The 21,375-nt window shown below is 47.5% G+C and overlaps 1 protein-coding gene across 7 annotated transcripts in view; it reads right to left on the reverse strand.

Moving 5' to 3' along the window:
- Positions 1-21,375, reverse strand: part of CHKA (choline kinase alpha) — a 59,928-nt gene that overhangs the window by 16,869 nt on the left and 21,684 nt on the right. For 2 of the 7 annotated variants that reach the window (XM_027578221.2, XM_035722672.1), the window contains exons 2-4: positions 19,018-19,129; positions 8,026-8,079; positions 583-696 (exon numbers count right to left, since the gene is read on the reverse strand). In XM_027578221.2, coding sequence (XP_027434022.1) covers positions 583-696; positions 8,026-8,079; positions 19,018-19,129 — 280 coding nt within the window. Of the gene's footprint in view, positions 1-582; positions 697-8,025; positions 8,080-9,113; positions 9,144-19,017; positions 19,130-21,375 lie in introns of all 7 variants that reach the window. The other 5 variants (XM_027578222.2, XM_035722673.1, XM_035722674.1 and 2 more) reach the window with 4 other exon arrangements.

Raw genomic sequence — 21,375 nt, forward strand, 5'->3', positions numbered from 1 at the left:
CACTGGTCCTCGAGCAGCTCACACCAGTGAAGATGTTACAGCAGCATTAGAAATGCCTCAGGACAGCAAGAAAAGGCAAACAGTCCCAGCTCTTGGAAACAGGACTTGAGCTGGGCCTTGCAACGTCAGCTGACAGGCACACGGGAGCTGGGGAAACTCAAACAGAGGGAGTGAGCTGGGAGACAAGGCAAAGAGTAGTGGTGGCCCCACAGGGCAAAGATCCAGGTATGGCTTGGTGTGGCCAGGACCACGGGGCTCCACACTGAGTTCTAAAGGCGGTCCAGAAATTGAGAGGAACAAGGGGAAAGGGGAAAGGTTCAGAGCAAGCAGCTTTAGAGGACAATGGAATGTTAGGTTTCGTATACAGTTTTCATTTGGATGAACATCTTTGCAGGAAAGACAGAGTTTCCAATGTAAATTCAATAGAAATCTGTTTTTTCTTTATTTCTGATACAGTTTCATAACGTTAAGTCCCATTTAATGTGTCAGCCCATGACCTCTCAGGCTCCTGCAGCACCAAGACAAAGAATCCGTCTTCTGTCTGTGGCACCTGTCAACTGACCAGTCGAGAACACATCTTACCGGGATGAACTGCTCCAGGCGGCCTTGGGGAAAGATGCCGTAGAGCTTTGGCCCAAGCGCCCTCTCTGCAAGAATGGCAAACATAACGCTCTCCAGGACCATGGCCTCGGCCCCCTAAAACAGACAGCAACACACCGGATGTTTACTGAGGGCTGACCACGTGCAGGCCCCACAAGTGCTTCCACGGGAGCAGTGCTAACCCCCAGCCACCCTACCATCGGGCGCTACCAGTACCACCCCCACTTTAAATACGAAGAAACAGAGGTCAACGTCTTGTAATCTGCAGGATCTGCGCTTGCAACCATCACACTATACTGATGAGATTGAAAATTCAAGTGTAACCGAGTCACTGATTCCAAAAATAGAACAGTGTCTATTGGTATTTTCTTGCTTGCATTTATTTTAAAACTTCTCTAAGTTCCACCCATGACATCTTCCCAAAGGCCACCACAATGCTGTCCATTCTGGTCAGCACAGAGCAGGAGTGCACCGGCCACAGGGGCCTTCTGCCCCCAAACCGATCCTTAAGGGCAACTGACAGATCTGGGCCTGTTTTTGGGGTCCAAAGAGCACCCTGGCATGAAGCATTCACGGGATCAATGCTCTGCTCTTCCCAATCTTCTCCCTGCTGCCGTTTTAATGTTTGTCTCTTGCCAAAATCCAATGACGCTCATATGCTATCTTCAGTCCTAATAACCCATGTGGGATCTAGAATCATCCTGCCTTCAAAAACTATCTTTTAGCAGCGCCTGGGTGGCTCAGTCAGTTAAGCGTCAGGTCATGATCTCAGGGTCCTGGGATTGAGCCCCACATCGGGCTCCCTGCTTAGTGGGGAGTCTGCTTCTCCCTCTCCCTCTGCCTTCTCTCTCTCTGAAATAAAATCTTAAAAAAAAACAAAACAAAACTATCTTTTGGTCTCAGTTCAAATTCACTCCTTAGTCCTTTGCCATTAAACAGCAAATTAGCCTCGAGGCCACTGTGTCTGAGGAGGGGCCGGCAAGTGTAGCTAGAAAATGCTTTCAGGTGATCCTTATTCACCCCTTGTTAAGAAATGCGCCCCGGGGACTATGATCCCGCAGAAACACTGCCCAAAGTGAAACAGCTCTTTAAACTCAGGTTATAAAAACACACGCAGGGCGCCTAGGTGGCTCAGTCATTAGGCGTCTGCCTTCAGCTCGGGTTGTGATCTCAGGCTCCTGGGATAAAGCCCCGAATGGGGCTCCCTGCTCAGCGGGGAGTCTGCTTCTCCCTCTCCCTCTGCTGCTCCCCCTGCTTGTGCTCCCCCCACTCTTTCTCTCAAATAAATAAAATCTAAAAACCAAACAAAAAAAAAACCACACACACAACAGGACCTACTCAGGCAATGAATGACAGGATGGTAAAGTTACAGAGAAGAAAACAGAGAAGTTCCTTTTCCAAAGGACATGGAACCACATCAGAGGAAAAAGTAATTTGGTCACTCTCACACTTGGGGGAGCAAACAGATTTGATAGCCGGTGACCTCCCACAATTATAGTTTAGCCACTGTCTTTTGTCACCTACAACTGTGGTCCTGACCACTTTGTGAGGCCTAATCTTATTTACTCACTTGCAGTTTTTTTTTTTAAGATTTTATTTATTTACTTGACAGAGACACAGCGAGAGAGGGAACACAAGCAGGGGGAGTGGGAGAGGGAGAAGCAGGCTTCCTGCTGAGCGGGGAGCCCGATGCAGGGCTCTGTCCCAGGACCCTGGGATCATGACCTGAGCCGAACGCAGACGCTTAACAACTGAGGCGCCCCTCATTTGCAGGTTTTTTTTTTTTAAGATTTTATTTATTAATTTGACAGTGAGAGAGGGAACACAAGCAGGGGCAGAGGAAGAGGGAGAAGCAGGCTTCCCACTGAGCAGGGTGCCTGATGCGGGGCTTGATCCCAGGACCCTGAGATCATGACCTGAGCCGAAGGCAGATGCTTAACGACTGAGCCCCCCAGGCACCCCTCATTTGCAGTTTTGTATCTAGGACTGTTACGAGCTAAACTATGTCCTCCCCAAATTCACGCATTGAAGCCCTAACCCCCAGTGCGATGGTGTCTGGACATGGGCCTTTAGGAGGCGGTTACGTATAGATGAGGTCACGCGTGCAGGGTGTCCATGTGATCAGCGTCCTTATATGAAGGGTCCCAGAGAGGCTGCTGTCCCTCCCTCCGTCCCTCCACCACGTGAGGACACAGGGAGAAGGCAGCACCTGCAGGCCAGGGACCCAACCGTGCCAGCACCCAGACCTCAGACCTCCAGCCTCCAGAAATAAATGTCTGGGCAGCCCCGGGGAGTCTGTTACAGCAGCCTGAGCAGACTAAGACACGGACAGTACAAACCTAGCACTGATCTGTCAGGTCCACAGAGCTGAGAGCAGGGTTTGAGAGGAGAACCCCCTGGAAGAGGTAAGTCACTACTGGCCCCACGTCCAGCACCCGAGATGCCCGAAGAAGAGCGTGCACAGGTCTGCAAGGCGTCTCTCAAACTCTCCACCTGGAACCCGCACAAAGCGAAATGCCGTGGCGAAGGCAGGCTGGGCACGGTGGGACCCCAGGGCTCCAGAGTGTGACAGCAGGCGGGTTGTGCAGCCCTTAGCCAGCTGTACACCCCCCGCCACCCACCCAGAATTTCAGAGTTCCGTCAGGATTTCTTCCGTCTAGGTATCCAGGTTTCATCAGAATTAAAATTTGTTTTTCGGTTTCCCTCTATGTCAAGTGACTAAGCCCAAGGACATCAGGGTGAGCTCCATATAAAACGCCTATCTGTGCCTGGTCCTAAATAGGCCTTTGAGTTTGAAGCTGCAAACTTTATACAGAGGTGAAGCCCCACCGCGTTCCTTCAGGAGGGCTTAGCCTGCTGTGCATCACGTGTACTCGGTACAAAGGCCGTGCACCGTTGCTGGGCTGGACACACTGCCCAGAGTCCTCCAGAGCCAAGTCAACCTGTCCCCGGGATGGTGGAGAGAAGGTGGACGGAGACTTAAGAGCTTTGCAATTCTCTCTGGCATTTCTCTGAACACTGTAAACAAGAAATCTCTTTGTTCACGTGTAATATTGCAGTTCAGCATTTATTCCCAGTAGGGAGAAAGGGGAGCTGCGTGTGGAGGAAAGAATTTGGAGGAAGGAAAGAAGGAAAACACTTAAGACAGGTTAAGAAGAAAAATGGAGAGGTTAAGAGGGATAGTACGTAATCTTAGAAGGAGTGCATCAACTACTGGAAGCCTTTTTGTAACTACCAGGTCTCCAAACACCTTCCTGCTTGCTATTTAAGGAAGCCAGCACAGCAGAGAACAGGACGGGACCCACATGACCCAGTCTTCTGCCCCCGCACGCCCGGGCGCAGCCACCGGCCACCCAACCACAGCTGGTCGCACTTTCTTGGGACAGAAGATCCTACCTCCACTTGAAACGATCTACTTTGGATTCAGGAACATTCATATATATTTAGCCCAAAAATATTTACTGGAGGTCCCCTCTGTGCCTGGCACTGTGTTAAGCCCTGGGCAAACAAGAACAAGACACGACCCAGGGACCCCCTTCCAGAGCGAGCGGCAGACAAGGATGTGCAAGGCCAGCGCAGCCTGCCGTAACTGCAGGGACAGGGGGGGGCAGGGTGGGTCGGGGTGGCTGCTTCTAAGGAGATGGTGACACGGACACCTGAGGGGTGAGAAGCAAGCACATTCAGGGACCCGGGAGCCCCCCTCCCCCAGTGGAGCAGAGCAATCAGGGAAGGAGACAAAAGGAGCCCGGAGAAGCCGGGAGGTCCGGCCAGCCCTGAAGTCCTCGGCACACGCACAGCGTCTGAGGCCGCCGCGCAGCCGCCGAGGAGGAACCCGCACAGAGCCTGAGCGCTCCCAGCGACCGTCCCCGCAGGAAGGAGCCCGTTTTACCCAGCAAGCTGCCCAACACACCCAACCCCTACAACAAACTTCCATGCTCACCACTGTGCAAGACTTTCTAGTATTTTCTAGCCTATTTCATTTTAAAAAAGCAGCAAAAACGCTGACATTTCACATGCCCTTCGAGGTTTTACAACCCACCACGTGAAGCCCTGATTCAGAGGGGGGCAGGAGGGCGGCCGTGCCGGCTGCCGGGGGAAACATGGGAGAACGGCAAGGGGGCCGCTGGGTCCAACAGTGGGGGAGTCCTCGGTGTGACCAGATGGGGCAGGGGACAGGCAGGCGGGCGGGGGGACAGCGAATGGAAGAGGGGGGGGACTGCCGGGGAGGCAGAGGTGTGCGGACTGACAATTCACTTTACCTACACAGTTGTATTTCTTTATAAAAATTAAAATCCTGTAATAAGAATATCGAGATTATGAACTTTTGGAGAAGACAGAATAACATTTCTGTGATATTCTTGCCAAAAATATATAACCTCATTCCAGTCACAAGAAAAGGTGAGACGAACCTACACTGAGGGAACATTCTCTGAAATAACTGATCCATGTGCTTAACAAGCCTCGGGACTGGAAGTAACACGGAGGCAGATGGAGCAGACGAGGGAGGACAGGCAGCATACGCCACGTGGGGCCCCAGCTACACCCTGGAGCAGGACAAGAGAGCGTCCGTGGAAAAACCTGGGAAAGTCAAGTAAGGCCTGTGGCTTAGCTGCTATTATCAGGCTGGCGTCGGTCGGGGCTGTGCAAGGTGTTAGTGACAGGGGAACTGTGAAAGGGGTGTAGGGGAGTTCCCCGTCCTAGTTCGGCTAACTTCCTGCATGTCTACACTTCTTCCGAAATAAAAAGTTAAAAAATAAATGTATACAAGAAAGACTGAAATCAAGCAATATAACACAATCAATGACTGATTCTGTGCAGTGGGGGAAGGGTGTTTATTATGTTATTCTGTGCTGTCCCAAACACTCAACACTTTTTTCCAAGAAAAAAAGAAATCCTGCTACAGAGAGGGAGCAGATATGGGCAAGGCCGGCAAGCTCTGTCCCCTGTGAGGGACAGCAGCAACACGCCCGTGGACAGGGGGAGAGGAGAGCTGAAGTCGGGAGCACAAGGGAAGGACCGGCCTGTGGAAAGGCTCCTGGGCTGGAAGTGGGAAGATGAGGGCCGAGGTCATAGCAGCCGGGCAGGGAGGGGCCCGGTCAGGAAGGCGAGCCTCCCAGACAGGCCGGTGGTCCTCCCGACCGTGGGGTTTCCCTCTAACGATGCCCAGCTGCTCGGGTGCGGGCCCAGACAGGGCAAGGTGACCAGGTCCAAAGACCAAGCTGGACACGGACACCTTCACCGAACCAGGGTAGCTCTCAGGAGGGTTTTCAACAGAGGAGAAATGGTTTGGAAGCAGGAACGAGGAAAAACCAAGAAGACATCCCTTCCCCGCCCCCCCCCCCCCCCCCCCCCCCGTCAAGTACCAGGATGTGATGGGAAAACATCCTCCCTCAGGGAGCTGCAGGGGAGCGGTCTCTGAGACAGTGAGGCTGTACAGAGGCCAGTTAGCACAGGAAACATTCAGAAGAGAGGGGACAAAGACTGCAGACAAAGGCCAGCCATCCAAAGGGCTCAAAGAACATCGTGGACTGAGGAGAGGAAGGGACAAGGAGTGTGTGCACCAGCAGGCAAGGGGCAGACTGTTCCAGAGCTGCGCACGAGTTCCGGCTGCAGCCAGCATTCGACAATTCTATCAGCATCCCACTGGATAGCGGGCTTGACAGCCACGGCGAGACAGCAAGAGGCGGTGAGGTCCTGCCCTGAGCACAGACCCTCTCAGGAACAGGAGGCAGACACGAATCGCATCATGCTGAAAACTTATAGCCAGAGGAAGTACAGAGGAGAGGCAGATGGTGCTCGGGGTGAGGGCATGAAACAGACACACACCTAGTCTAGAGGGCAGAAGGGCTCCGTGGGGAAGCAACCCTTGAGTGAGGTACTAATTACAAGCAGAAGCGGGGATGGGAAAGTTGGGAGCATCCCAACTGGAAGGAACAGCATCTGCGAAGAAAACCACACAGTTTAGGACAACGTGGCTGGAGAGCTAGAATGGGGAAGGACATCAAAGAGAGTGGAAAGCTCAGCAGGGTCAGACCAGGGGAAGCTGGCCTGGGGCACAGGGAGTGTTGACGGATGTCAGGCCACAGGCTGACCTGATCAGAGGAGCAATTGGTGCAGGAGTGGAGGAGACGGGGGCAGCCTGGACTAGGGAGGTGGGTGGTACTGAAGGAGGCGAGCATACAGACCCAGGGTAGAGTCCACAGGGAAACAATGGACTCATGGTTCAGATATGGGGTGACGGAGAGGAGGGTGTTGGAGGGCCTCCTGGTTTTCCATCTGCAGAGAAAGGAGACACTGAGGTTCCTCGGAGGGGGTGGGGCAGAGACCATGTGTTCAGCCTTGGACCTGGCGAGACGGCCCAGGGGAGGTGGGGGGGCGGATGGCGCTGAGGGGCAGCATGGGCAGAGGGCCTCGGGCAAGTTGTGGAGCACTTCAGACAACAGGTCAGGCCCAGAAAGAAGCCGAGGAGGGGAAGAGAACATTCCAGAAAGGGCAGGGAGAAGCCAAGTTAACTAGAACTGAGAACGCGCTGTGGGTCTGGCATCGTGGAGGCCCCCGTGGCCCAGCCTTGTCGACCACCAGGACACGCACAGGCCTATACACCAAGGACCCAGGCTGGCGGAAATCATGTCCATCGCTTCCCACCCGGTGGCGTCCGTCAGTGTCACCCAGAGCACACGTTCTAGATCCACCAGACCGGGGTCTCCAGAGCAGGGTGTACCCGGAACAATCCACCAACATGTGAGGGGGAAACATTAGTACTTTTATTCCTTTACGATCTCACCTCTTTTTAATTCCTATTTCTTGGTGATTTCAACAGTCTACAGCGAGTAAAACCAGTGTACCTATGTCTGTGTTGGGGGGTGGGGTGCATACCCTGGGCCAGTGTGCTCGAAGGTGGTTTAGCCCTGGCATGTGGACATCACTGCGCTAGACTCCCACTCTGAGCCTCAAAGAGGGACCAGGTCGACACATCAGTGCTCTTGACCTCAAGCTCTTCTAAGCATAAGCATTTCAGAGAGGGGCCCTTCTGACCAGGGGACCGCAGGTGGGAAAAGGCACTCCTGCTCACCCGGGCAGTGCTGGCTTCGGTGTCATGCAGACAGAGGGAGGGGGTCAGAGGCACAGCACCCGAGCCAGGTTGCCTCCACGTCCTGTCCTGTCACGCACAAGCGCTCCCTAAACTGCCTTCTCTCGGCACCCCAAATGCTGTTTAGATTGCCATAAGGACACCACACGTCCGCTGCCTACATTCAGCAGGAACTAAAAATAGCTGGGCACACTCGTTCTTAGGGAGGAGGCTCCCCATGGGGAAAGAGCCCATCCTCTGAGAATCGGTCTGGCCCCTCTGGGGGCAGCGAGTGAATTGGCACCACGAACACCGCTACAACCTCAGACAGATGCAGAACGGACTTAATTACTTACTTGAAATTCATTTTCTTTCTGAGCTTGTTCGGATCCCTCTTTATTACAGGACCTCTACGAATGAGAAAAAGCAAACACTTCTGGTAAGATGGGGAACACCAAACACACACTAACTTTGCAACCACCACAACAGTCAAGGTTTACAAAACATCACAGATCTTTAATGAGTGCTCCTCAACCCACGGAAGTCACCAGCGGCAGAGTAAAATGCACCACCAGTGTCCAGCACTAGGACCAACACCCGAGGAATCGCTTCATTTCTTTACAAGAAAAGGAATGTGCTGTTGACCCCAAACAGCCAGGTACCTTTTCACAATTTCATTGTCAGAGGAAAGTCAATAGGGGGCGCTCTTCCAATCAGGCCTTCCCAAGACAAAGGGTCAAGTGGTCTCCCCAATTTAGCTAGGTGGTTCCTTCAAGTCAACACTATCCTGAGGAAGCTTCCTTCCTGCAAGAACCGGGAGTGTACACACACCCGTGGCAAGTCGCCATGGTCAGCACAGAACGGGGACAGAGAAGAAAGCCCTGTGCAGGCAGGAGCCTTGGCACAGAACCCGTGCGACGAGCCTGCCAACTTGCCACTTTCACAGACTAGCCCTGCTTGCTCAGCCTGTCACTGGCTCAATCTGAATTCTTCCTCCACCAAAAAGAGGGTCATGTGAATTTAATAAAGTCCTTACACTTACTTCATATGTTAATATATTAAGGATATTTGTATAGCACTTTCCTCAATGAAACTGCAAATTGTTGGAAACCAGGGATCTAGCAATAACAACTAGATCCTTAACTACCATAAGCAACTCTCTGGCTACATTCTTTCTTCATGTCACAGATCGTATCTTTTAAAAGCCACCCCCCCACCCCAAGTGCTTTAAAAATCTTCATACTATCTTTAATAAGGGGATGGAGAAAAGCAAGTCAGAAACTTTTAAGCATCATGTCAAAATTTTACACTCAAATATTGCCTCTAGAAATGTTGTTATAATTAAACTAGGCTGGCTTAAGCCAGACACAGAAGGAAGCCCATAAAGGGAACTTTTAAGAAATGTTAGGGTAAAAGATTCTTGAACATCCCATGAAAAACATACCTTTCCATTCCACTGCTTTATCAAAAATACCTGTACCAAGGGTGGAAAGTGTGGACAGGGAAAAAAAATATGCCACGTTAAGCAACACCAGCTACGCTAGCGCCATTCCAAGACCCCAGCGCGTTGGGGCGGCGCGCCCATCCCTCCCGCACGGACACACCCCGCAGGCGCTCTCCGGCGCGCTCCGCACAACAGGGCCTGTGCTAGCTTCCTCAGCATAGAGGCAAACAAACATCCATGTTCATGAAGCTATCTGCAAAAGACTTGCACTTACACATATTCAGTAACATCTTTAACATCCCGTGAAGTTCGTTTGGTACAAGGTACAGAAAGTACAAATGGGGGGATACATACTTTCACTTGGGTAACCTGCGATTCTCTGATGGAAAGATGTTACAGGTTAAATCCCGTTACAATGAAAGCTACAAAAATGAAAACACCCCAGAAATACTTGTAGACTTTTGCTGATGGCTTGGGTGTGTGATGTGGTAACCTCTTGGGAGGAGCAACTGGGTACCACAAACGCTTCGCTCCTTCCCTAACTCCGAACCACCCCTCTGGCTGCGCTGCGACCTCAGGCACAGTCTTCCCTTGTCCCCTCTCTCCCCAGTGGCCTACCAGCTCCTCACGAATTGGCCCTCCATCTTTCATTTATGGTTAGTCTTCGCCCAAAGCACCAAGCAATCCCGCTGCCCACTACACTGTCAGCACGACTAAAGGCCCAGCCACGCCGTGAAGCTCAAGGCACAGCCTCCGCCACAGAGCCAGCCAGCTTCGGGCAAACTTGCATCCACGGTCCAAGTCATGGGCAACCTGGCTATGGTGTTCATTTGGATGCTGAATGGGGCCAAAATGCCCCCAAAATGTTAAATCCTGCACTTGTTCTCCCTCAGGAAAGGAAAGAACAAAAAAAGTTCTATAATATGATATATATGGAATTTGGATATCCTATTGAAGTTTGTTGTAACGGGATTTGACCTGTACAAAATTCTAAATGACTATGGTTATTCCTATGCTGTTGTTATTCGAACTGTATCTTCTTAGGGAGATACAGTAAATGGGTTATTCAGCCAACAGAAGTCCCTTTCCTTTGTCCAATGGTGCTCTCGGAAAGCAAGTCACTTCATCCAAAGTTACAAACTGCCTTGGTTTCCAAGGCCATTCCTTTGTAATACTCACACCAGTGGAAATAAATTCTGTTAAGAATTTCCCAATCCCTGCCCACTCCATCCCACCCCCAAATGAATGCATTACTTATACCATAAGAGCACCATGATGAAGGCAAGATGGACTTCTGCCATATTCAACCCTCTGTTCTGTTTCCTCAGTACAGAATGTTCAGGTTCCCTCAATCCTGTAAACAAGAAGAGTAAGACCAAGAAATCTCAAACCAATTAGACATTCACGAAAAGTGAGAGAAGAGGCCTCATCCTGATAAGCCAACGAGAGACAGACTCACATTGCCAAAAAGGAGGTCAGAGAACTTTTTTGTGAAGAAAGATGTGGAGTAAAATGTATCTTGGAATCTGTGAGATTTTACTTCAGAGGCACAAGTTTATTTGAAGCAGATATTAATATATACTGTATAAACATTCAACAGGACTCCAAATTTTTTGCAACTTTTCATGTTAATAAAGACAAGCTGTCATATATAAAATAGAACTAAATTTTTTTACATTAGGAATTTGAATACTGGTTAATATCTTGTAATTACTAAAACCTTTTGAAGTAAACATTAACATGGTCATTTTTTTTTTAAATCATCTTATATAGATACAGATGGAAACGCTTATGTGATGTCTGGAATATGCTTCAGAATAACTCCAGAGAATGAACAAGGGCGAGGCTGAGAGACTGGTCAGAGGGAAAGACGGATATTGGGGTACCTGGGGCTCATTACACTCTTCTGCTCCACTGTTGTATGTAAATTCCCCATAATAAAAGTCTTTTTTAAGAATAAACACAGACGGGGCGCCTGGGTGGCTCAGTCAGTTGAGCGTCTTGACTTCAAGCTCAGGTCATGATCCCGGGGTCCTGGGATCGAGCCCCGCGTCGGGCTCCCTGCTCAGGGGGAAGCCTGCTTCTCCCTCTGCTTCTGCCACTTCCCCTGCTTGTGTTCTCTCTCTCACTTACCCTCTCTCAAATAAATAAATAAAATCTTAAAAAATAAAAATAAAAAATAAAGACTATGGGAAAAAAGTACCCTTCATATTCTAGGTTATTAGTTTTTAAAGTGTTTTATTTCATGCTCTGAAAAAAAAATGAAAATCAATAAATAATAAGACAACTTTAGGGGCTAAAATGAGAAAATATCACTTGACTGAATTTTGTCTTATATAATTTTAGGATTCAAAAATGTTCTATTTAAAGTTACCCAATATTCGGGGTGCCTGGGTGGCTCAGTCGTTAAGCGACTGCCTTCGGCTCAGGTCATGATCCCAGGGTCCTGGGATCGAGCCCCGCATTGGGCTCCCTGCTCAGCGGGAAGCCTGCTTCTCCCTCTCCCACTCCCCTTGTGTTCCCTCTCTCGCTGTCAAATAAATAAATAAAATCTTTAAAAAAAAATAAAGTTACCCAATATTCCAAAACATAACAGATTTATTTCTTCTAATTTGTCTAAGCTATTGGGCAGAATAAACTCTTATCATCTGGCCAGTTCTCAATGACAGATTTCTCTAATGACGAGGGAGCTAGTTTTACAACTGAACTACTTTAATAAAGCCACATTTGTGCGCTGAAACAAAGCACACCTCGCTTTCCCTGCAGTCTGTGTATGTGTGGCTGTGCATATAAATAAATCAGTGAAAGTGGCATGAAGTGGCATCCAGCTATTTAATGTCATTTGTAACACTGAAACATTTTCCTAAAAGTATCTTTAAAAGCCCACCACTGCATGAGCTAGCTGCTGGTGGGGCAGGCTGGGAAAAGTGTCGAATCAGCTACAAACAATGACATGTCATCAACAGTATAATACATTGGAAATGCTGTTTAAGAAATCAAACCATCGTCAATTACAGATACTGTTATAAGGAGGAAGTAGTCACTATGCTAAATGTAATGGTGGCCACAGAAATAAAAAGATACAAAAAAGAGTGATAGAAACATGGAAGACAGCTCTTCCCATTAGCCCTTCCTTCTCCACCAAAAACAGAAGCACAAAAAACTACACAGAGCACTCAGCTGGCTTATTTATCTATTTTAAGTAGACTGCATGCCCAACTCGGGGCTTTAACTCACGGCTCTGAGATCAAAAGTTGTGAGCTCTACTGACTGAACCAGCCAGGTGGCCCTCACCTGTCTCTTTTAAAGTTTCTGCACAAAAGAGCAAGTTGGTCGTGGCCTTTTAAAAACACTCTGGGACCCATAAATGAGATATTAAGAAAGAACAATCCAAATGTTAGCCAGACTCAACTTCTAGGACATCTAACAATCTGGTCTAGGAAAATCTGGGATTATCCTCGTGAGCTGAGTCCCAGACTGTCAGTTTATTTACCCCCAAAATAGGAGATGTTGCACTATTTGGAATGTTCAGTCACTGTGATGGTTGTCTGGTCCTGGAGTGGCATGGGCTCTTTACTGTGCGGCCTGTGGCTCTGAGGATCCACCCTAAGATCTGACCACACTTGACTCTCTAGGGGTCGACACGGGGGCAGCACCTACTGCCCTGTTCCTGGCAGGGCTCTGTGCCATGCCTCAGGTGAGCCGGGACAGGGACAGGAGGGACAGTGTGGGAATGCTGGCTCCAGAGAGTACACAGTAGTCACGTGGCTCCTTCCATACTCTTCTGCAGTATGTTTTCTTCTCAATGTTACCATGGACCCTAACCTTCTTTCTCCCTGATTTCTATGAAAACATTCTGTATTTATTGCTTTTTTCGGTCTCTTACAGCATTTTCTGAAAAAATATTTTACAGAACATGTTAAAATGTAAGATCACAATGTAATGATTTAAAGTATAGCTAGGGGCACTGAGCTGGCTCAGTCGGTGAAGCGTGCAACCGATCTCAGGGTCTCGAGTTCGAGCTCCACGTTGGATGTAGCGATTACTTAAAAATAAAATCTTTTAAAAAAAAAGTAAAGTATAGCTTATGTGATTCTCTAATGAGCACATATGACTTAAAAGAACTTAAACAGACCAACGATTTTTAACATTTAATGGTCTTCTCTAGAGCATCTTCATTTACCTCGAAGAACATTCTAAAACAATTTGATCCTCTGAACTCTGCTGACTTGCTTCATTAACAGAAGACGAGAAGTTTTAAGAGGCTCTAGGGAGACATAAACCAGAAGAAAGGCTCCTTCCAGGACCTTCTCAAAATTTATGTCTAATCCTTGCTGCCCCAAGGCCCCCAAGGCTTCAAGTACATTAGTCATAAGCACCCCGAGGGCTGACCTGCAAGCAACATGTTCCTAGGAAGAGTGGCCTGGCTTCTCTAGCCTGTGTGTGCCTCCACGCTGGACCAGCACTGCTGGCCCCCGGGGTCCGGGGAGGATACCAACTGATAAGCACTAAGAAGAGAGTTTGTTTCTCTCTGACCAAAATATCAATACACTATGGTATTTCCTTAAAGCTGAAAGTAGTATGAAGGAAGAAGCAGCTAAATACCTCAAGCGAATTTTGAGGCCCATAAATTTCTAAAATTACCAAATCATTTTCTACTGAGGAAACAGAAGAAAGGGATTGGATTTGCCTTGGACCAAAAAGAAAAATAAATCAAAACAAAAACCAAAGGAAACCCCAAAACCAAGAAGTGACATATTCGTTACATATCATTCTGAAATCTTAATCGCTGTACTCTTGGGAGCACAGCACAAACTGTAGCTAGTGCTACTTAACAAAAGCATTACAGTTATCTTTTTAAAAAGCATTTCTTGAAACCAAGGACTAAAAGAAAGAAATTAAAGCTGTAGAGAATGCTCCAACTTCAGAGGACTCATACTATACCGTGAATCGTGTCTGTCACCTGGAAACCAGAGTGCTCCAGGCACGATCGCATGGACAGCCTGCGGCAGAGAACACATGCACAGACAGCTAAAGTAGTACATTCCCCCCAAGCGCCCTTCACGCCACCCGACACAAAGACATTCCTTCCCCGTTCGGGTGGGCTGCACTCACACCATCGTTCCAGGGACCCGAAATCGGTACTGGCTTCATGCTATAAATCCCAAACATTTAAGACCAGCAAGACAAAGACACTTTGCATATGTCAAAATTAGACACAGTAGTCTGCCATTTATTTAGTTATGAAAAGAAGGCACCAAAGCAGGTATGGAAGGACCGCAGATAGTGATTTGGCGACTATCTCTCAAGTATTAACTGAGGAAATACTAGGTTAGACCAAATGGGAACACATAATACTAGAACGATGTGTTACTTCTGGAAGGGAAGTTAGACTACCCTAGGAAGAGATAAAATTACACCACACTCAAAGTCCAAGGGGATTTTTTTTTTTAAAACGCAGAGTAAACAAAACAACTTAAACTCATGATGATCCTAACACGATGAGAAATAATGCACAGAGTTCACAGTACTCAGTTACCAGGGACATGTGCTCTCCCCAGGCTCTTGGGACAAAGCAGGGCTCTTCGTGAGGGAGCACGAATCAGACGGTCTCTGCAATGTTTGTAAGCAGTCAATTTCTCAGCCGCTGATAGTTCAGTATGAGCTACCTATGGGCTGTTCCCATATTGTCTGGTTCCCATATGTTAGAGTGGTTTAATTTCTATTTAACCTGGGATTAAGAGAAAACAGGGAAGATGACATTTTGCTTTCCGGATTTAAAACAGACCATGTCCCAGATTGCACTCTTTTCAGTCATGGATACATATCTGCGTTGTGCTTTGATGCCTTTAATTTTATTATGGTTAGTACTCAAACAAGCACTAATATTAGCCTTCTAGTGCTCAAAGAACAGACAAAAACATTTTCCCAGACAACACTGGAGAGATCTTTGATGTGTTTTATAGACATTCATGCCTGTGAGACCGTTCAAAACGGTGAGGCCAAATCTCTCCATTCATGCACAGAAGGAACTGGCTCAACACAGAGTCACTGTTCTGACAGAGGAAGGGACAAAGCAATCCTCTGAGACTTGCGCCAACTGGCACAGGTTACATTGAATGAATACGTACTGACATTTGTGTCTTCCACAATTCATGATAAATAAGCAAACGGGTTATTTGTAATCAGCCAAACTTGCTGCTTTGATAAGTCTGCTACTGGACGTTGCGGAGCTCATGTTCCTTCCCATACCAGAAAGGAAAAAAACCAAGTTACATTTATAGCTTGCGTTATCGTTTCAAGCTCTCTTCTAGCAATCACATCTCTTTCCACGTGGCAAAGGCTGAACTAGTACTTCTCACCTTCTCGAAACTGTCCTACTGTGCCTAGGGGTGATTCTGCAGGGGAATTCTGCATCCGTCATCTGTGCAACTAAAGAAACCAATCTTCCCTGTTAAAATGAAGGCTGGGCTGTGTGAAACAGACCCTGAACTGTATCGGCAGGTACTACTTTAAGATCAGACGGGTATTTTGATGTTTATAGTGTTGTATGTTGTGATGGGCTGGGAGAGAACGAAGTTTGGGGACAGAAACTGCTGGCTTTCTGCCCCGTAGCTTGCAGTGGACAGCATGGAGGAGCAGTATCTCACTGCCACGGCCTCAGCCAAAAGCTGAGCAACATCTAATTATCTTCAACCAAGTCACCTGTAAAGGACTGTCAATGTAAATCAAAGAAATATTTCTCCTTAACATTTGATCCTCAGAGGTAAGGCAGGGAAAGGACAGAACCCGACGGCTCTAGGGTGTCACTAAGCAAAACAGCAAGACCGTCTGAGAAGATGCACAGGTCTACCATTACCTGTAGCTGTCAGCTAACAGTTTTTAAAGAAAGAGCTTATTCTGACCCACCCTAAAGCATGTTACAGCTGCATTTATACAGCCGCTTTTGGGGATCCCAGTTTATCTGGACAGCACACGTACACGCATAGGGACACGTGTGCTTTCCCCACAGGGAGGGTACAGACGGAGAAAGCATAACAGTTGAGTGGTGTTATGTTTCTGTTTTTAATCCATTCGTTTATGAAAGTAACAGGATTTATTATTTGGGCGGGCTCTAGATTTGCTCAGCCACATCTCTCAATGAATGCAAATCCTAACAAATCACTATCACTTCTGGCAACTGTTTTTCGTTGTGGTGGTGGGAACAGAAGCCTCATGGCAGACTCTGTCTGTCTGTCCCTCTGCTGTAGGCCAGATTCATTCCAAAGAGCTGGTCAGCAATATGAGTGAACTCACACCCAGCAACAAAAATCATAGATCCTTTAAATCGGACTTGGGAATATTTGAAAAGGCACTGAAGTCTGTGGTGAGATCCCTGGCCCAGCGCTGGGAGAGCTCAGCTTTGCCGGCACTTGCTGGCAGGGGCCACCTGGCTCATGCCTCACGGACTCCATGTCTGCATTGACGGCCTTCTCTTTCCCGCGGCCACTTCTCAGAGTGCCCCAGTCTGGTTCCCCTCCGCCTGCTGTCAAGGTATTCAAATGACCCACAGTTTACAATGGCCATTCATGCCTAAAATTCCACCTGGCAACCAATGCCCCTGCTGAACCCTGAAGAACAAAAACCTCAGCCAAAAACCTCTCCAAAACATTTCCATTTGAGACTGTAGGTCTCATATTTTTACTACGTTGGAACTGCACAAAAAAAGTGTCCTTGAACTGAGGACTCAACCCATATTTTAGCATAAATACTAAAACAGATTCCCTCCTCTAAAGCGAAGGAACAGCTTTTTTTCCAGCAAAAATGAGACCGCTGTCCAGTAAGTCAATCGTGAGCCTGGAGAACCCGCGGACTGTCCAGTTAGTAAGCTGCTCGTCTCCCGGCAGAGTTTCTGCCCTGCTCGGCGGAGGCAGATTTGGGAATGGCAACTGACATTTGCCTAATAAAAACATGATTAAGAAGCTAAATGTAGAGTGCCCCCCTGTGAATTAGACCTAGATGTAAAAACATACTCCATTCTATTAGTTTGGAAAGAATTAATTCCACTTTAAGTGCCTTTAATTATTCTGTTTATTTTTGAGTTACCTAAAAATAAACAGGGACCTAGAAATGCTAAAACAAATCCTATTTCCAGGCATTTTTATTACATGTAAGTACTATAAGGCAGTTAATTCTGGACCACTAAAATTTCGAAAAGGACAAAATACTAACTAGCGATAGTGAACCTTTATTAGGGGGAGAGTTAACTGCTCAGGGCCAGGCCATGCTTTCGATGGCTTCGCTAAGTTACACCTCCGGTAACACAGCACATTCTAGAGCTGTGCTGTCCAATGTGGCAGCCACCAGGACATGCGACCATTTCAATGTAAGTTAATTAAAAGTAATTAAAATTTAAAATCCCCACCCTCGGTCACACTCGCCACAGTTCAAACGTCTGATAGCCCCCTAGGGCTGGCGACCAGCACCCCAAACAGCACAGATCCAGAGCAGAATCTGGCGCCTAGTTTAGCCTGGCCCCTGGAGGGGTGCATAGTGCACATTTAAAATGCCCCTAGTTAAAGTTATCAATACAAACGAAAGCCTCATAAATCAGATTTAAACAATAGTCTGTATCACGTGCAATTCTAGCCACTGGTTATTAAAGTATTCTAAAAGTGTTGCCCACATGAAAGCACACAAATGAGCAGAAATGGGACTAATGGTTAGAGGATGTAAAAGTCCTCAAAGATAAAATGGCTCAAGACTGGTCTCATTGAAAGTACCAAAAGGACATTAACTGGGTTTTTCAAAAACTGTGCTCTGAAAGTGCAACTTGACTGAATGAAAAACCCAACTGTGTGGCCAACACAAGAACCCTGTCGCTTGTGTACCATCACTAAGGGGTCAAAGTCAGGGTCTGCTGTATGTTCCTCATCACAAAGTGGCCTCAGGTTTCCTGGGCAAAGGGCACATGGCTTTCCAACACTCAGATCCTGAGCACTTCACAGCGGGGCAAGGCCCAGGAAAACTATCCAACAAAAAGGCTCAGTCACATTATGACAGAGTGCCAGCTTTAGCTTTGATATTTCTGAACATTAAAATCGAATTATCGCAGACATGGGCATAATCTGCCCTTCAGATTGAGCTGAGACTAGTCTCTTAAAACATTAAGTCAGAAAACTACTCTCCATTTCATGAAGATCAAAATGGGCCCTTCTGAAGATTTAAATGGATATTAAAATTCTACCATAGAAAGATATCAAACAAACATTTGTATGTGTGGTCAGTAAAGTGGTAAATTCATGGTATAAATAGAAAAAAAAATCCAGACATTTGGGATCTCCTACAATTGATGAAGACAATTCAATAAATAAGGCACTTTAACTGAAAATTAGATTCAACTAATATATAAAAATTTAAAAAGATTATGAGTCTAACAAATTCAACATTTTAAAGGAATCTCAAAGGGAGGTAGTTAATAAATTCAGCTCAACTGAGATTATACTTTGTCCACGGGGCTCCCCTGTGCCCTGTAAAACCTTTATGATCATGTTATTAAAAACAATACCTTTTCCACATTAGAATTTTACAACCTAGGTCTGAGCTAAAAATTTCAATGTGTGGAAAATCCAAGCATCATAACCACTACTAAAGATTTAACCAACATCATACTTTTCTCTGGATATAAAGCTGAGAATATTTGTACTGTCTTACTAATAAATTATAAGCAAAAACAGGAATTCAGAACATAACAGGATATAAGCAAAAAACCCAGTTGTGCAGCCCAATTAAGATAAAAGCAGTATGTAAAAATAGCTTTAATAACCACCACTAAAGTATTTAAAATCTCTTCCCAGGTAATTTAGGAGAGAGGATGAAAACTGTTCACAGGGCCCTCCCGTCCCCACGCAGCCTAAGAACTCACCATCTTTAAAATTGCCCCGTAGAGCCGCAGGAGCACTTTCCGAGGCTCGTCACCAATGGTGGCCACGGTGTCGGGAAAGGAGCACTGGAACAGCATGTTACTGAGGCCACCTCTGTTGGAAGTCAAAGGACAGTAAGCGTCAGTATTTTGAAGGTCAGCTAAACCACCCTTCTTGGACAACTACGGATGAGACGTCAGAGTCCCACAGGAACTACTCCCATCGAAGTCTCGATCGACTCTCAGGAGACCTGCGATATACACGATGAGCTCCACGATGTTTGGATCAATTCCATTAAAAACAGGCAAATTCCCTATCTGTTCTTCTTAGCTTAACGCTAGAGGTGAGTTCTAAATCGCATGTGTGCACCTGCACAGGGTGTGTGCCTCCAGAGAATGAGAACCCTGCGAGGACCCTGCGGGTGGGAGCGTCCCAGATGCGTTCTTTCAGGCTCACGTTCTTCTAGGATCCAAAAACTCCACCATGTTTCCATAGCGACCAGGTTAAAATCTTGGAGCAATACTTAACCCACCACCCCGAGGACCTTCCACCTGAAGTATATATAGCTCCATGTTATTAAAACATCTCAATCAATTTTGACTAACAGCCTTTTCAAAAAACTTGCAACACTGACTGGTTCTTGGAGCGCTCAGAGGAAATGACGGGAGATCTCAGTACCCTGAACCTTCCCCTCTGACGAGGAGAGACAAGAAACAAGTTATAGGGGTCATTTGAACAGGAGAATAACTGCCTTTGGGACAAATCACCTGCCTGGGTTGGACACGATTAGGTAGAGAGGAAGGGTAGTTAATGGAGGAATCGGAGCTGAATGAAGGAATACGAGATACTGTACAGTCAGGAGCTCCAGACATGAAGCACCTCATCTGCAGCAGACTTCAGAGTCCCTAAATCCTAATCTAGCCAGTGAATCCTCAGGAACTATTATCTAAGCCAAGCACTATGCTGGAAGCTAGGATAATACAAAATTGAACTATGCTCTGCCCTTGCCCTCAAGAAATAGCCTCTCTAATGAAGACAAAGAAGACAAATCACAGGACAGTCAGTGTCGGAGGCTACACGCTCCAGCAAACCGTGTCGACCCCTGACCATCAGAGGCTTCAGCATCATAGGGCAGTAGGCATGCAACTCTGGGAGAGAAAGTGACCAGGAGATCGAACCACAGCTTTCTAGAAGGACACCCCCCGGTCACAGGAGCCACCAGCTTTTCCCTGCCCCATCCATAACCAGTCCAGTCTAGCCAAGTCTCTGGATATAGAGTCCAGTCTCTGGATATAAAGCTGAGAAGGACACCCCCCGGTCACAGGAGCCACCTAGCCACCTGTGAGACTAAAATACCAAAGTGAGACTAAAATACACACCTAATTCACACTATCAGGTACAGGGATGGTGTGATTGCACAGGGATTATGAGCACACACTGACAAGCACTGCCAAGAGCTACAAAATACAGACCAAGAGATTGTGTGGGGAGAAAAGAGAACAGGGAGAAATTTTTATCTGGAAGTTTGTTAATGTTGGTGTATTAACAGGAGGTAACAATTCTGAAAATTCTGCTTCTGTGGCAGACATTCTCCTCCCTTTCCAGGTTTTATGCAGGCAGCAACGCGCCTAGCATGAAGACTATTTACCAGCTGCCTTTACAGGTAGGTGTGCCCGTGTGACCAGGTGCTGACAAGTAGAATGTAAAAGGAAGTAAAAGGTGACTTTTGGAAGCCAACTTAAGACATCCTCATGGGCTTTGTCCCTTTCTTCCTGTCCTCTATCCTGTTGTCTGAAACAAGGAGAGGACAGTGTGTCAATCGCGAAGCTCTGGTCTCTGAGCAACAAGTCCACACGTCAGTTCTCGGTTGTGACGTTGGGCCAGGGGTTCCGCCCGTTACAAATCTCCTTTGCCGGCTGCTCCCAGTTACGGTCTGCCAGTGGGGGCCCTGGAGGGAGGCTGGAAGGCAGGAGGAAGGAGACAGGCCTGCTGCGTTGTGTCTGAGTGCTGGAGTAGCAACAGGGGAACCCCCACTTCTTTCACCAGCCCCAGAACCAGCCTCACAGCACCTTCTCCAGGATACCAGCTCAGAGGGCTGGGCCCCAGCTGCAGGGGGTGCTTCTCAAGGTCTCAGATGCCAGCAACAGCCAAGCAGTGCCCTCTCCGCAAGCAGCGGGGCCCAGCTCCAGGGTCTGATAATCCCCACCTCTTCCCTTGGTCCCCCAGCCCAGGGAAGGGGCTGCTTCCTGCAGTTCTGTGGGCCACTGGGTCCCATTTCTTTCTAACGTCTGTTCACCCAATTCCCTATATTAAATTCTCTATGTTGAAATGTCTAGTGTTGTTTCCACTTTCTTGCCAGT

Source organism: Zalophus californianus, chromosome 11 (assembly GCF_009762305.2).
Source record: "Zalophus californianus isolate mZalCal1 chromosome 11, mZalCal1.pri.v2, whole genome shotgun sequence".
Lineage (NCBI taxonomy): Eukaryota > Metazoa > Chordata > Mammalia > Carnivora > Otariidae > Zalophus > Zalophus californianus.